General features: G+C 41.9%; 1 protein-coding gene and 1 long non-coding RNA gene across 2 annotated transcripts; one reads left to right on the top strand and one right to left on the bottom strand.

Annotated features, from left to right (window-relative positions):
- Positions 1-1574: 1574 nt before the first annotated feature.
- Positions 1575-13458, bottom strand: slc25a48 (solute carrier family 25 member 48). The gene is made up of 7 exons (XM_003447634.5): positions 12931-13458; positions 10924-10967; positions 10289-10360; positions 8797-9049; positions 6688-6978; positions 3952-4085; positions 1575-2593 (listed from the first exon to the last, which is right to left on the bottom strand). The coding sequence occupies exons 1-7, from the start codon at positions 12983-12985 to the stop codon at positions 2489-2491; spliced, it is 954 nt and encodes a 317-aa protein (XP_003447682.1). The 5' UTR covers positions 12986-13458; the 3' UTR covers positions 1575-2488.
- Positions 2600-3657, top strand: LOC112847654 (uncharacterized). The gene is made up of 2 exons (XR_003221318.1): positions 2600-3335; positions 3423-3657. It is a non-coding gene; the product is annotated as an uncharacterized LOC112847654 (long non-coding RNA).
- Positions 13459-13715: the final 257 nt, after the last annotated feature.

Here is a 13715-nt window from a genome sequence, read left to right as displayed (position 1 = left end):
TAAAATGATTTGTTTTATCATTTTGAATATACAGGGAGTGCAGAATTATTAGGCAAGTTGTATTTTTGAGGAATAATTTTATTATTGAACAACAACCATGTTCTCAATGAACCCAAAAAACTCATTAATATCAAAGCTGAATGTTTTTGGAAGTAGTTTTTAGTTTGTTTTTAGTTTTAGCTATTTTAGGGGGATATCTGTGTGTGCAGGTGACTATTACTGTGCATAATTATTAGGCAACTTAACAAAAAACAAATATATACCCATTTCAATTACTTATTTTTACCAGTGAAACCAATATAACATCTCCACATTCACAAATATACATTTCTGACATTCAAAAACAAAACAAAAACAAATCAGCGACCAATATAGCCACCTTTCTTTGCAAGGACACTCAAAAGCCTGCCATCCATGGATCCTGTCAGTGTTTTGATCTGTTCACCATCAACATTGCGTGCAGCAGCAACCACAGCCTCCCAGACACTGTTCAGAGAGGTGTACTGTTTTCCCTCCTTGTAAATCTCACATTTGATGATGGACCACAGGTTCTCAATGGGGTTCAGATCAGGTGAACAAGGAGGCCATGTCATTAGTTTTTCTTCTTTTATACCCTTTCTTGCCAGCCACGCTGTGGAGTACTTGGACACGTGTGATGGAGCATTGTCCTGCATGAAAATCATGTTTTTCTTGAAGGATGCAGACTTCTTCCTGTACCACTGCTTGAAGAAGGTGTCTTCCAGAAACTGGCAGTAGGACTGGGAGTTGAGCTTGACTCCATCCTCAACCCGAAAAGGCCCCACAAGCTCATCTTTGATGATACCAGCCCAAACCAGTACTCCACCTCCACCTTGCTGGCGTCTGAGTCGGACTGGAGCTCTCTGCCCTTTACCAATCCAGCCACGGGCCCATCCATCTGGCCCATCAAGACTCACTCTCATTTCATCAGTCCATAAAACCTTAGAAAAATCAGTCTTGAGATATTTCTTGGCCCAGTCTTGACGTTTCAGCTTGTGTGTGTTGTTCAGTGGTGGTCGTCTTTCAGCCTTTCTTACCTTGGCCATGTCTCTGAGTATTGCACACCTTGTGCTTTTGGGCACTCCAGTGATGTTGCAGCTCTGAAATATGGCCAAACTGGTGGCAAGTGGCATCTTGGCAGCTGCACGCTTGACTTTTCTCAGTTCATAGGCAGTTATTTTGCGCCTTGGTTTTTCCACACGCTTCTTGCGACCCTGTTGACTATTTTGAATGAAACGCTTGATTGTTCGATGATCACGCTTCAGAAGCTTTGCAATTTTAAGACTGCTGCATTCCTCTGCAAGATATCTCACTATTTTTGACTTTTCTGAGCCTGTCAAGTCCTTCTTTTGACCCATTTTGCCAAAGGAAAGGAAGTTGCCTAATAATTATGCACACCTGATATAGGGTGTTGATGTCATTAGACCACACCCCTTCTCATTACAGAGATGCACATCACCTAATATGCTTAATTGGTAGTAGGCTTTCGAGCCTATACAGCTTGGAGTAAGACAACATGCATGAAGAGGATGATGTGGACAAAATACTCATTTGCCTAATAATTCTGCACTCCCTGTATGTAAGGTACATCCAGTTCATAAAGTAAACCTACAACTAAGAGGTAACAGAATATGTTGACCCCCTGCTTGTGTTGAAAATGTCAAACTCATTTTTTCACATTGACTTGGTCAATTCAGCTTATCTCTCTGAGATAAAGTGCAGCACATAAAGGCCAGACAAACACTTCCACATGTGGAGGTTACAAAGTGAAATAGCTAGGGTACACGTGAGATCTGTTTAAAAATCATTTAGCTGATCGTGTTCAGTATGAAACATTATGTTCTGATGATTACACATGACATCGATGTCAGTTTTACTCCCGATCACCGGGATCACTATGCTAACAGTGTGCTACTGTGTAATGACACAATATTACTGGGCACGTCACCTCAATACTGACTTTCTCTTTCACAGGAAATTCAGACTTGCCCCCAAAACAAACCTTGGAGTTACACACAGAGTTCTTTGGTAAATATGCAGCAAAGAAAAATTCAACTTCAGTAAAATTCTGACATCAAAATCATCGTTTGTCTCCCGATGGCTTCATCACGCTAACAATTATATGTCATTCATCTATTATACTACACATGACAAGAAGATACTTTTTGATTTGACCAATCATTGCAATGCAGCTGAAATTGATCCAATTTAGAGAACTATAAAAATAGCTCCACACAAGCACTCTGCAGCACCAATACTAAAATCTTTCATCTCCAGTTAACTCGAGCAGCATTGCGTAACATCGCTGGCCACCGGTGTGATAAAACTGTCCGCGTGACTGTGAGCTAAAGGTTTGATCAGATGACTCACACTGTCACCGGTCCCTCGTCTCAGAGACGCTGGGCTCTGCTTGCTTTGTGCTCATTTTCCAAGTAACTCAGTGTGACTCCTTTAATCACTAAAATGTGTCTTAAAGACCCCTGAAGAACCGCAGAGAGAGTTCATAGGTCAGGAACATGGTGGAGCTCATTGGGAAGCCTCGGATGGCGTTCACTGAGGCTCCCCTGAAGAACACCTGAACATTAAAAAAAAAGAGAAAGTTGGAATTAAATATGTTAAACTGTCTACACACATCTGTTATCATTTCAGATCTTTGCTGCAGCGCTGACGGGAAACATGAGTGAAGGTGAACGCAGCCCACAGAGCGCAGTGTTACGCTGATTTTGCTTTGGGGATGCTGGCCTGAAGTAACTCGACTCATTGACCTCTGTTCACATCAACAGTCCAGTTTACTTTCTCAGAACACGGACGACCTCCTGATTTCTGGACACTGCGATAGCTTGTCTACACTTTTCAGCCTTTGACATCATAAACAGGACGGACACACAGATGCAACATTTGCTCCTCTCAGGCCAGGACGCCAGCCGTGTGGGAAATGCTGACCTGACATAACCCCACATAAGGCTTTCTGCAGCATGTAGCCCATTTCATTTTATAAGAGGGTATTTTTTATGACGAGGAGTTTCACTTTTTCATCCTGTGCTGGTCTTAGCAAAATTATTAGACCACCAACCAAAGTAAGGTTTGTTGCCACAGCTGTCCTAAACTAACAGTACTGATAATTACTGCAATTATCAGCAGTATGAACAGCCTCTTTCATGGAAATGATATTTTTAATCTTAAAATATAATTCTTGTTGTTGTCCATGTTAGGGTCTAGAAATCTCTGGAGGTGCAGGATGAGTGGAAACACCAAAGGGCAACTTTCAGCAGCATCTCTGACATCCCTTTTGGTGTTGGCCCTTCAAGCCTCGCTGGGTAATTATGTTTAATGTGTTACTGAAGAGGTTTCATGCCGAGTATCTGGAGAGAATTTTTTTCCTGTAATTTAATTTTTATTTTCAGCAGAAACATCTGAGGAACCAAAAAGTGAACTTCAAACTTTACACATGTGAGAGCATTCAGTCTGCTTATTGGACAGTTGTCTGTAGCAGCTGTATGGCCCATTGATGCCCAGGGAGTGTCATGACTTACCCATGTGGAGGCGTGTCACCGAGGCTCAGTTTGGTAAGATGTTTGTAAACTTTTCTTTTTTTTGTTAAATAGATATTCATACGATTTCAGGGAAAACATATTGACCCAAGCACACACAACATTCATCCAGGAAGCCCTGAGATCGGTACTACAGTGCCTCTGATGGACAAACTTTGTGCGTCTTGGTTAAATTCTTCAGGCAGAAGCTCCAGTGTTCAAGCTGCGGTAACTTGTGGACTCTGCTGGATCCTCAGATACAAAGCTCACATGGACACATCTAAGTGTCTGAACACAGGAGGTAGCTGAGTTTGCATGGTGTTTTTACGGTTTGTGTGGAGACAGATCGAGGTGCTTAAAAACAATGTTCTTATAATTTTGGCTGGTTGAAGCCATTACTCACTTGTACTCCCTCTGTCTTGTAGCTGTGGATGATGCAGTGTAAAATTCCCTTGTACTTCCTCTGCAGCTGAGCATCAGCCTGCATTCGACTCTTTACCACGTCAGCCGGCGTGGCCGTGACCCAGGAAATGGACCCTGAGGAAGAGGAGAGAGCTCTGAACTTCCTGCTGATGTCATGGTGCAGGGACTCTAAACCAGGTGGAATTCACATATGGAACCAAACAAGGACTAGAACAAACACATAATAAAATCTCACAGACTGTAAAAGTCTCCTTTGATACTGAGATTTTGTTATTTTTTTGTGTAGGACTAAAGATCATAGTTCAGCTTCTGGAACCTTTTAGGGTGTTTGCCGTAAATAAGGATCTTTAAATGAGGTTTACAGGGCTCAGCACAAACTTCACATGCTGCATTCAGGTGCTCCTTATAAAGTCTGTAATAGATTCACTCAGACAGCGAGCAGTGAAGAGGAGATGACTTAAAAACACATGAATCAGCTGATGTCAAGGGTCATTTAGAATTTAAGAGGTAAAGAACATAATTAAAACATTTACTGTAACTCATTGTTGAAGGTTTGGAGGAAAAATCATCAGGAAATTGTCCGAGCTTTAGTTCAACTACGACAGATTCAGGCCTAATGGGAGGCTAAATATGGCGGCATTTCAGATTTATGTCGTCCAGCTGACTGAAGCTCTCGCGCTACATTTTTCACTCAGTCAGATGTTCACAGCTGGCCGGTCTGCATGTGGAGCCTGATTTAACCCTGAAACTCCAGCCTATAGTCTTCACTCTTGACCCACAGCGCACACAGAGCTCGCTCTCCTCCGACTCCATGCATCCGTTTGCACCAGCCAGAACTTGATTGGTCTCAGATGTGTTTGCTCATACTGATTTCTTGCTATTGCAGTTATGTGGAAACTACAAGTGAACAAAGATAAGGTCACATGTAGAGTCTTCGCCAGGTTAATAAAAACAAAAAAATGAAGACAGAAAAAAACAAAAAACAGCCCACGGACGTCATTCAGAGGCCGGTCAGACAAACAGAAACCACCCACAGCTCCGTCTGACCTGCTCGGATCAATACTGGTGTTTATGTACAGAGCAGAAGGTCTGGGACACAGCAGGACGATGATGTGTGCCAGCAGAGGAAAGTAAGGGAAAAATAAAGGTACTGAAAAAACAAAGTTACCTTTACGTCTGGATTTTATCCCCAAACCCTCTGAACCGAATAATAACAGTGACCTATTTACAGCCAAACTGTCGGAAGCATTTTAGCCTCAGTGTCGTGAATTGTTACAAAATAAGACACAACACAACAGCTGCGACGCTTCATCAATAAATTAATCAGAGGAGCGAAGGCAAAAATAATGTGCAACTTTAGTTTTTTTGGACATTGAATAGATGCTACAGTGACTTATTTATGTAAAAGTATTGATCAATAAGTATCAATAATAGCACTGATCTGACACCAAACTCAAACAAAAGATCTCAGACTTTATAAGTGTTTTCTGTCATTTTATACAAGAAAAAAAAAAAAACAGTGTCAGCTGTTGTTCTACAGTACAGTTTCATCTGAGTCTCAGTTCATAAGCCTGAAAAAAAAAAAAAAAAAAAAACTGTCAAGAATCGGCTTCTACAATGCTGATAGGATTAAAAAAAAAAAAAAAAGTAACATACTCAAAGATTTATCAGTTAATGGGATTACTGGTTTGCTCTAATCCCATCTGACAGAGCCAGAGTGATTTCTGGCCATCATTCAGAAGTTCTTGATTTCTTGCCAAATTCCTTGTAATTGGGAGTTACTGCTGGCTCTGGTTGTGCAACAGTCTGGTTTAATGCCGACTAGCATCAGCGGAAGCGTTTAGTTATATCTTATTAATAATTAACTTTTATTATCGCTGTGAGGTTCTGCCAGTGTAACTGTAACCGATAAAAGTAGAGAACTATAAAGAAGTTTTAGCAAAAAAAAGAAAAAAGAAAACCTTACGATCTATATGCTTTTATTCTCACATGTCCCTCGGCTGACATCGTCCCGCTCTGGTTCATTACTCACAGAAGGACAGCTCTGCTGAACAAGGTTATGTTTAAGACAGACACTTCAGGGTACGTGAAGGTCCTAAAACATTTTCAAAAGTGTCGGACTCTGAAATAAAACCTTAAATAAATGACAAAGGTTTTAATAGCAGGTTTAATTGTGCTCTGACTGTGCACCTGAGGCTCGTCTTATTCTTCTAAAGCTGCAGCGCTGCCACATCACATCCAGTCCAGTCAGGCTCACATTGAAACTGCCACTTCAATCAGAAACATGCACTTTATTACCCTCCATGTTAGCACTGATTCAACACGCTGCTCTTCGGGACAGCGTTGCCACGCCCCTCGTTAAAGGGTCAGAACTGCTGCATTGACATCACAGGTTAATGTTAAGGCACACAGTAGCTAACAAAGTCGTCAGCTTCCTCCCAAAGGCCCAGAATCAGCACTTTGAGTACGGCCAACTGTCTGTTCACTCCTTTTCTCCTTTGTTGTGTAATTTGGTGCACAGTGAGCCATCATCCAGCTCAGCGGGCTCAGCTGTGAGTGGATGAGGAAAGAACTTCCACAAATGTTTTCCTGTACATCTGACTCACAGGTCTGTGGCAACAAGCATAAATTAAACTGATGTCCAAAGTCACCAATAACTCAAACAACGTAATGACACTGAAAATATCTGAGGAAACTTTATTTTGGTGACATTTACCTGCCAGTCCTCCTGCCAGCCAGATGGAACACGGATGTGGGCTCGAAGTGTTGTCCGGACTCAGCAGGTCGCAGAAGATGGCGTAAGGGATGAAGTAGAGCGTGTATCCAGGTACGTCCCTCAGGATCATGGCTCCGGCTCCTCTGTACAGGCCCTGGAGGCCCTCGGTCTGCAGGATGCTGCTGATGCAGTGGATGGGCCCTCGGTACAGCTGCTGCTGGCTGGGAATGCTGACGGAGCGCAGACGGATGTTGGTGCCATTCGACACGTTGCCCGCAAGGTGGAGGTTTTCTGTTTAAAAAACAAAAATATATGAGAGTGAGGTCAGTGAGCAGGTTAGTTAGGAATCCGCTTGATCCAGTTTATTCTCGTCTCCGTGTCCTCGACTTTGGGAACTTTAAGCAAAGGTGTTTCAACTTCAGGGGATTTTCAGTCTCAGCAGAACGTTTTTCAAACTTTTTTGTTTCTTTCTCACAGTCCAAAAACTTTGGTGTCTGAAACACAGGAAGGTGCTTGAGTCTTTCCATGTCACGTGGAAAAGAACCAACCGGCAAACACAGCACTGTTAATACACAGCAGTCCTTTTACATTAGAGTGAAATGACTTTCTGTTTTAGTGACGGTGATCATACCAAGTATCGGGCTCAGTAAGTCGGTCATGCTAATCGCAGTACGTAATGCTGAGTTGATAGTGAAACGGTTTCCTGACCTTGGCTGAACTTGCTGACACTTTGCTCCATCATAAAAGAGTCTGCTCTATTCAAAGCCAAGTCCAAAGTATCACTGAGGAAGATAATGAAAGAAATGTGATTAATCCCAGTGACCGGTGGAAGATGTATGAGCCTGCCAAACACCGTAAACATGTAGAAAGCTATAAATGTCTCACTGGAATCACTTTGTGCTCGGCTTTATTACTTTATTGTTTAACAGAAAGACGCGGGCCAGACACCACAAGACCAAGAAACAATATAACGACAGACTTTATATTCATGCAAGAATGGGTTCCTGACTGTGGAGAAAATCGACATTTAGTCTTTAAACCCATCATTCAAAGGTCCTAAAAATGCTACAAACACAGAAAAATGAGATTTTTGTTAGAAAAGAAAATCTCTGTACACAATATGACAGCACACTTAAAGACCAGGACCCTCTACCAGCACTGCATTAGTGCATATAAGGGATGAAGGGCTAATAACTAGAACTGAAGGGAAACTGTGTTCTTCTAATGGCTCAGCTTCTCAGATGTGTCTTAGATGAACAGTTACCTCTCTGGCAGCTGTTTACAGCCACTTTCATATTAAGTGTTCTTTATTAATATTAACCATATGCTGCCAAACATCCTGATACACAAAATAACATTACAGCATGTATAAGTGTATCAGTGAATATCAGTATGCAGTTATGGAAAAGATGACATGAGCAGAAATGTTTTCTGCAGCATGTTTTGATGTCTGTGTCATCAGGACATGTTCATATTGAGTTCATATTGAGGCTACGTTACCGTGACACTCAGTCTAGATAAGACTTGCTCCAATGTCTGGCCCATATTTTCCTGATTTAGATGATAAATACACAGAGAGGTAAGGTATTTAAAAAAAAAAAAAAGTAATCCTGCTGGCAACAGTGCTGCAACCAGTTGGCGAAGTGTGACTATCAAAGACAGCAGCTCTGCGAGAAAGAGAGAACTTTGTATCCCCAAAAGTTCACGATGTGATAAGAAGGAAACATTGCAGAACAGAAGCTGGAGCTGTGTCAGCATTTCATGTATTAATGTCATCTGATGAACGCCACATGGCAGTTTGTGGCCGGCAGGCAGTTAACGAGCAGAAAGGGCACAGCTTAACTCTCTTTGACACGATCCTTAGTCTTGTTCTTTTTGAAATTTTAGAAAAGAATGAGGATTAAAAACAAAGCCATTATTTGAGCTTCCCCCGACAGAGGTGCATTCTGGGACAAAGTTGTTACTATGCTGACAAGACCGCTGTTTATCTGGACGTGTGCTGTCTATGTGCCAAAATACCCGAGAAGTTGAAAACAGCAAAACTTTTTTTTCAAGGCTAAAGAAAAAAAACAAAAAGTCCCGACCTGAAAAAAGCGAACCCCACATTACCTGCTAGAAACATCTGCGTCTGCATTTGCAGTCTGATCTTAACCAAATCCACCGGAGCTCCCAGGCTCACGGACATCAGTCCGGTCAGCATGCTGGCCACGGTCAGGTCCAACATGCTGCAGGGATGCCGCCCGTCACCATAGCGATAATTGCTTATGAGTCTTTGAGTGTTACTGAAGAAGCCAAACACGGCCGAGTTGTAGACCGTGATGCTGGCCAGGGGAAAAGACATGCCCTTAAAGAATCCTGCGACCTGAAAAAGAGTCGAGAGGGAAGGAAGAAGGTCAGCACAACATGTGAAAAAACATACATACGCACGGGTAAAAGCAGGAAAAGTGTGGAGGGAACAGTAAAGAACTGTAAGTGAGGTGTTTACACTGATGACATGAAACTGTTCCAGCAATGCACAGAATGAAATATGGGGTGCAGCTGCTGCAAAATAGTATGGAAAGCTTTCCTCGGGCCAACCTGAGGAGGCGGTTACAGTCTGGGGAGACGTATGCTGGAAATAAAACACAGCTGAATAAATCATGTGACCTCTGAGAGCAGCAGGCCTGTGATTTGTAGCGGACACACCGAAAACATCTTATCATATGACACCCCAAAGAGATAAAACCGATAGATGCAGCTTAAATTCAACCTTTTGCACATATTTAGCCTCACCTAAATGTATTATTTTTCTGTAAAATAAGCTGCTATCATCACTCAGCTGGTTTAAGCTTTTCAGGGTGGTGGTAAACAAAAGGTGCAGCTTAAAGCAGGGAAACTGGGTCACAGGAGAAATAAAGCGACTGGGAGCTGTGGGAACAACTTAAAGCAACAGAATGACTGTGGATGTTTGCATATTGTGCAGTGGTGGCTCTGAGCTGAATGTGGTTTTAGGTCCAATCTATGATGAAATGATTAACTCGTTCTTAGATATGAGTGCTGTAGATCTGATCAGGCTCTGAAAGGTCACATTTTGTGTCCAGATCCTATAAACCTGTCCTAACCCTGGCTCTGAGGGACTCTTACTGGAGTGGTATGGAAAAAAAACTGTGACAGTTATTCATGTTCACAATATATCCAAGTTTCTGACTGCTGCTCACTATTTGTACTGCCACAGCTTCAGCCAAGTGAAACACACAACAGAGCCAACAAAGCATTTGATTAAATATACTGTGGGTGATTATGATGGAAAAAAAGCAGGGAAACCTAACTGTTTCAGTATGGTGGCTTTGTATCTGCAAATAGCATACAATAGCCAGACGTGGTTACTAGCAGTGATCATGTAAAATTAAAGATGCAGAAGCAGTTGCATGTAGCCCTCCTATCCTGAATACAGTCCAAACCTGGACACCCTGAACCATCGTTACTTATCTTATCTGAGCCTTTATTAGACCATAAACACATGAAAAGCATATTTTCAAAACACGTCAGATAACTTGTTACTGTTTATACTGTTTGGAGCAATGCAAAAAATGGAGGAAAGAGAAGAAGTTTGAATGTTTACCGTTTCCTTCCTGTAGATGGTGAGGATGCAGTGCAGAGTGTTTTTGTAGCCCTTCCCTGCCTGGAGCCGAGTCTGAAACAGTGCCACGGACTTTATTTAAACAAGCAATTTCCATATGAGGAATAAATAAAATTGATTTGGGTTTTTTTTCACCTGATTGTGAAACATAGATTTTCAGTTTTGTTATTTTGGAGTTTGTTGGACAAAAATATTCAGGCTTTTCACCTCGGAGTCACTGCACACATCTCTGACTGAAGACAGTTCACAACACTCACACTGGTTTTAAGCACATTCAGATCATTTCTGCTAAATGCTTCCTTCCTTAGCTGCTACACATACTAAATTCTTTTTGGCAAAAGAAATATGTGACATCAAAACATCGATTCAATTATGATTATAGGGAAGAAATGCTGAATTGACTCTGTGTGTCATACAAACACAGATCCTGATTTGTAGGATGGATAAGGACGTAAATAAAAAAAAAATTGCCCAAAAGAATGTGCAACAGAGTGTATATGACTTGATGAGCTGCAGGCTTGTCCGTTTTTATAACAGCTACAACGCTACAGTACGCAAACTGCAGTGATAAAAGTGGAGGAATGCAGCAGTAAAATGATTCCAGAGGTCTGACATACCTTTACTGTATCCAGCGGATGGCCAACGACCACACTGGAAGCTCCTACAGCCAAAACAGAAAGAAAAGAGGAATGAAGCACAAAATGCCAGAGAGAGAAAAACAGACGACTTTCCACAAAAATCTCAAGAGTTTTACTCATAACCAACATGCTGAAAGGCAACGCGTCTCAGCCAAAAACTAAAGCATCTTAAACTGTTTTTACTGCAGTGTGGGGACTAAATAATTACCCACCGCTTGAAGGTGTTGCACACTGAGCAACACTTAGATCACATGGTGATGGCACAGGTGGGCCTATAGAAGCAAACCTTTCTGCAAACAGTCAGTCTTTCTGGATTTTTAAAGGTCTGTAAATAACTGCTGTCTAATCTATGAATGCAGACAGACTGACAGCATGCTGCCACCAATCTGAAAGAGTCTTTATCATCGAGCACAACTTCAGGGGACTTGACTCAACTGGCTGCCAGCTGCTTGTATTCTAGTTATACAACTGGAAGGTTGGTCAGCATATCGCAAACGTTAAAAATCACAGTGATTTCATATTGAATCTTGGGGTGCTTTGTTAGCAGTGTAACCCTAAAATTTATATTTTTTGAAAAAATTATAAAAACTTCAGTTCACCTTTGCTGTGAAGGCAGTGAAACACAAAGTGAAGCTGCAAATGAGGCTGCACACGTTTCTTAACATTTTATAACATTCAGGGAAATCTGTGAGATATTCTTTAAGGTCTATTTCTAGCTTTCTATTCTTCTTCTTTTTAAATTTTTTTTAATTTAATTGCATTTTGCAAAGCAGACAAAAAACATAAATTCTTGGTGATGACAGAAAAATATGATGCACCCCTGGACTCTGTAGCTTAAAATCGATTAGAAGTCCTGCACTTGAACCAAACTTGTGGGGTCTTTCTGAGTTCATCATTGGCCTCCAAAAAGCCTTCACTGATACGATCACTGCTATCGCTTCAGCTGAACATTTGGAGAAAAAAAGCAGGTCAACATGGACTTTTAGCATCAGCTCCTTGTGTAATCTTCTTTGTGACTGCAAAAGCTCCACGGCTGTGACTCTGACATCATAATAATGCGATGTCCAACTGGCAGAATAGTTTCACATTGCAAAATAAAGAATATCAACAATGTGAGGGTTATCTGTGTTTTGTAGCACAGCTGGACTTTAAAATATTACTATATGACAGCTTAAACAGATAATGTGTTTTTGCAGGGCTTTATGTGCTTTTTTGTTTTTATATGCCAGGTTTTAATTTGTTTTACATCTTTTTATAATTTCAGTTTCATATAATAATTAAAATAAAATCTGTGCCGTGCAGTTGCCCACCCCCCAGAAATGTTTGAACTCTTCACTTGTTGATACTTTAATCATCTGAGCTTTAAATGTTTGAGTTTTATAAAAGTGTTATTAGTCGTACATATTTTGCATGGTTCATATTTTCATTTGAAAAGGGTTCACAATCAATAAACAGACGTCATGCTGTCAGAATAAAGAGACCTACTTCTGTTTTTTATGCAACTAAAATGAAGCCGCCACAGCGCCCCTAGCGGCTAGCCCTGACACAGCTCGCATTAAGCTTGGAAAAAGCGACTTTTTGTCCTTAGAATAAAAACGTCGGCAGACTGAATCCTGACTGACCGAGGGGAGAGAGCATTAAGCGAGCAGCTTTCCGAGTAAACGGAGGCGGTGAGCCTGCTCTTCACTGTGGAAACATGAGGGGTTCGGGTGGGGGTGGGAGTCTGTGCAGAGCCTCCATTGTTTATGTGGATGAGGATGCACCCGGAGCTCATGACGTTTTTTTTTTCCCCTGAAAAACGTGTTTTTACTGTACAACAACGGAGGATTGTGCGTGTCTGTGGAGCGCTGTGTGGAGCTCACTGGACCCAAACAAACGCGCTGTTGAGCCTCCCTCCACCTCCCACCCATACCCTCTTCACCCCACACGCCCCACAAAGATCCACTGAAAACACGCATTGACGGAGTGTCTGACTGAGGAACTCACCTGCGATCCATCCTGCGATGAAATCGTCCACGCGGAAACTTTTGGAGGTCTGCATCTTCTACTCGGAGCTGCTCTGCGCGCCCCACGCCAGTAAACCCACAGTCTGCGAGCTCTCCACGGGACAGAACACTTACTGCTGCCGGCTCCTGCTGATCATGTATCGGCCCAGACTTTTTTCACAAGAAGGGAAAAAACCGGCTTATAGAAGGTAACTCCGGGAGTTGTCACTAGCAACCAATCGGAGCAAAGCCTGAATCTGCGAGGCCGTTCTGCTGGCCAATCAGGAGTGAGCTCTCCAAAGCTATGCGGCCTATAGAGAGGCCGGGATGGAAATGAGCCATGAGGAGGAAAGCTGAGCAGAAAAACAGAGAACGCTGCACTTTGACCTTTCTCACACTTCTAACACTTCACTTCAGCCTGTCCAATCAGATTAAAGCTCTTAAAGAGCGGTCATCTTTATAGACCGACAAGAAAAAGTAACTTCCTGTATGTGCTGTAAAATGATTATCATCGATAAAAAAAAAAGAATTAAAAAAAAAACGTGGCTGAATGTAATTAAAGCAGCGTGTGCTTATATTGATCTTTTTATACACTTCATATGTGCGAATGGTAGAGTGTGATCAGTGACACAGCTGTGAAACAGAGCTGCACTCAAACAGACTAACCTGGATAAAAAATTGTCTGCTGATGGGAAAAGTTAAAAAAAATAATAATAAAGAGAACATCTCAGAAGGTGTTTGATAAAGATCTGATTTCTTTAAAAACGAGCAGGGTTACAACAGGGG

Source organism: Oreochromis niloticus, linkage group LG2 (assembly GCF_001858045.2).
Source record: "Oreochromis niloticus isolate F11D_XX linkage group LG2, O_niloticus_UMD_NMBU, whole genome shotgun sequence".
NCBI classification, from domain to species: domain Eukaryota; kingdom Metazoa; phylum Chordata; class Actinopteri; order Cichliformes; family Cichlidae; genus Oreochromis; species Oreochromis niloticus.
This window is presented reverse-complemented; position numbering and strand designations above follow the sequence as displayed.

Coding starts and splice junctions, on each gene's coding strand:
- slc25a48 (XM_003447634.5), bottom strand. CDS start 12,985: ATGCAGACCTCCAAAAGTTTCCGCGTGGACGATTTCATCGCAGGATGG. Junction 10,361..10,923: donor ATCCGCTGGATACAGTAAAG/GTATGTCAGACC, acceptor GCACTGTTTCAG/ACTCGGCTCCAGGCAGGGAA. Junction 2,594..3,951: donor ACAAGACAGAGGGAGTACAA/GTGAGTAATGGC, acceptor TTTAATGTTCAG/GTGTTCTTCAGGGGAGCCTC.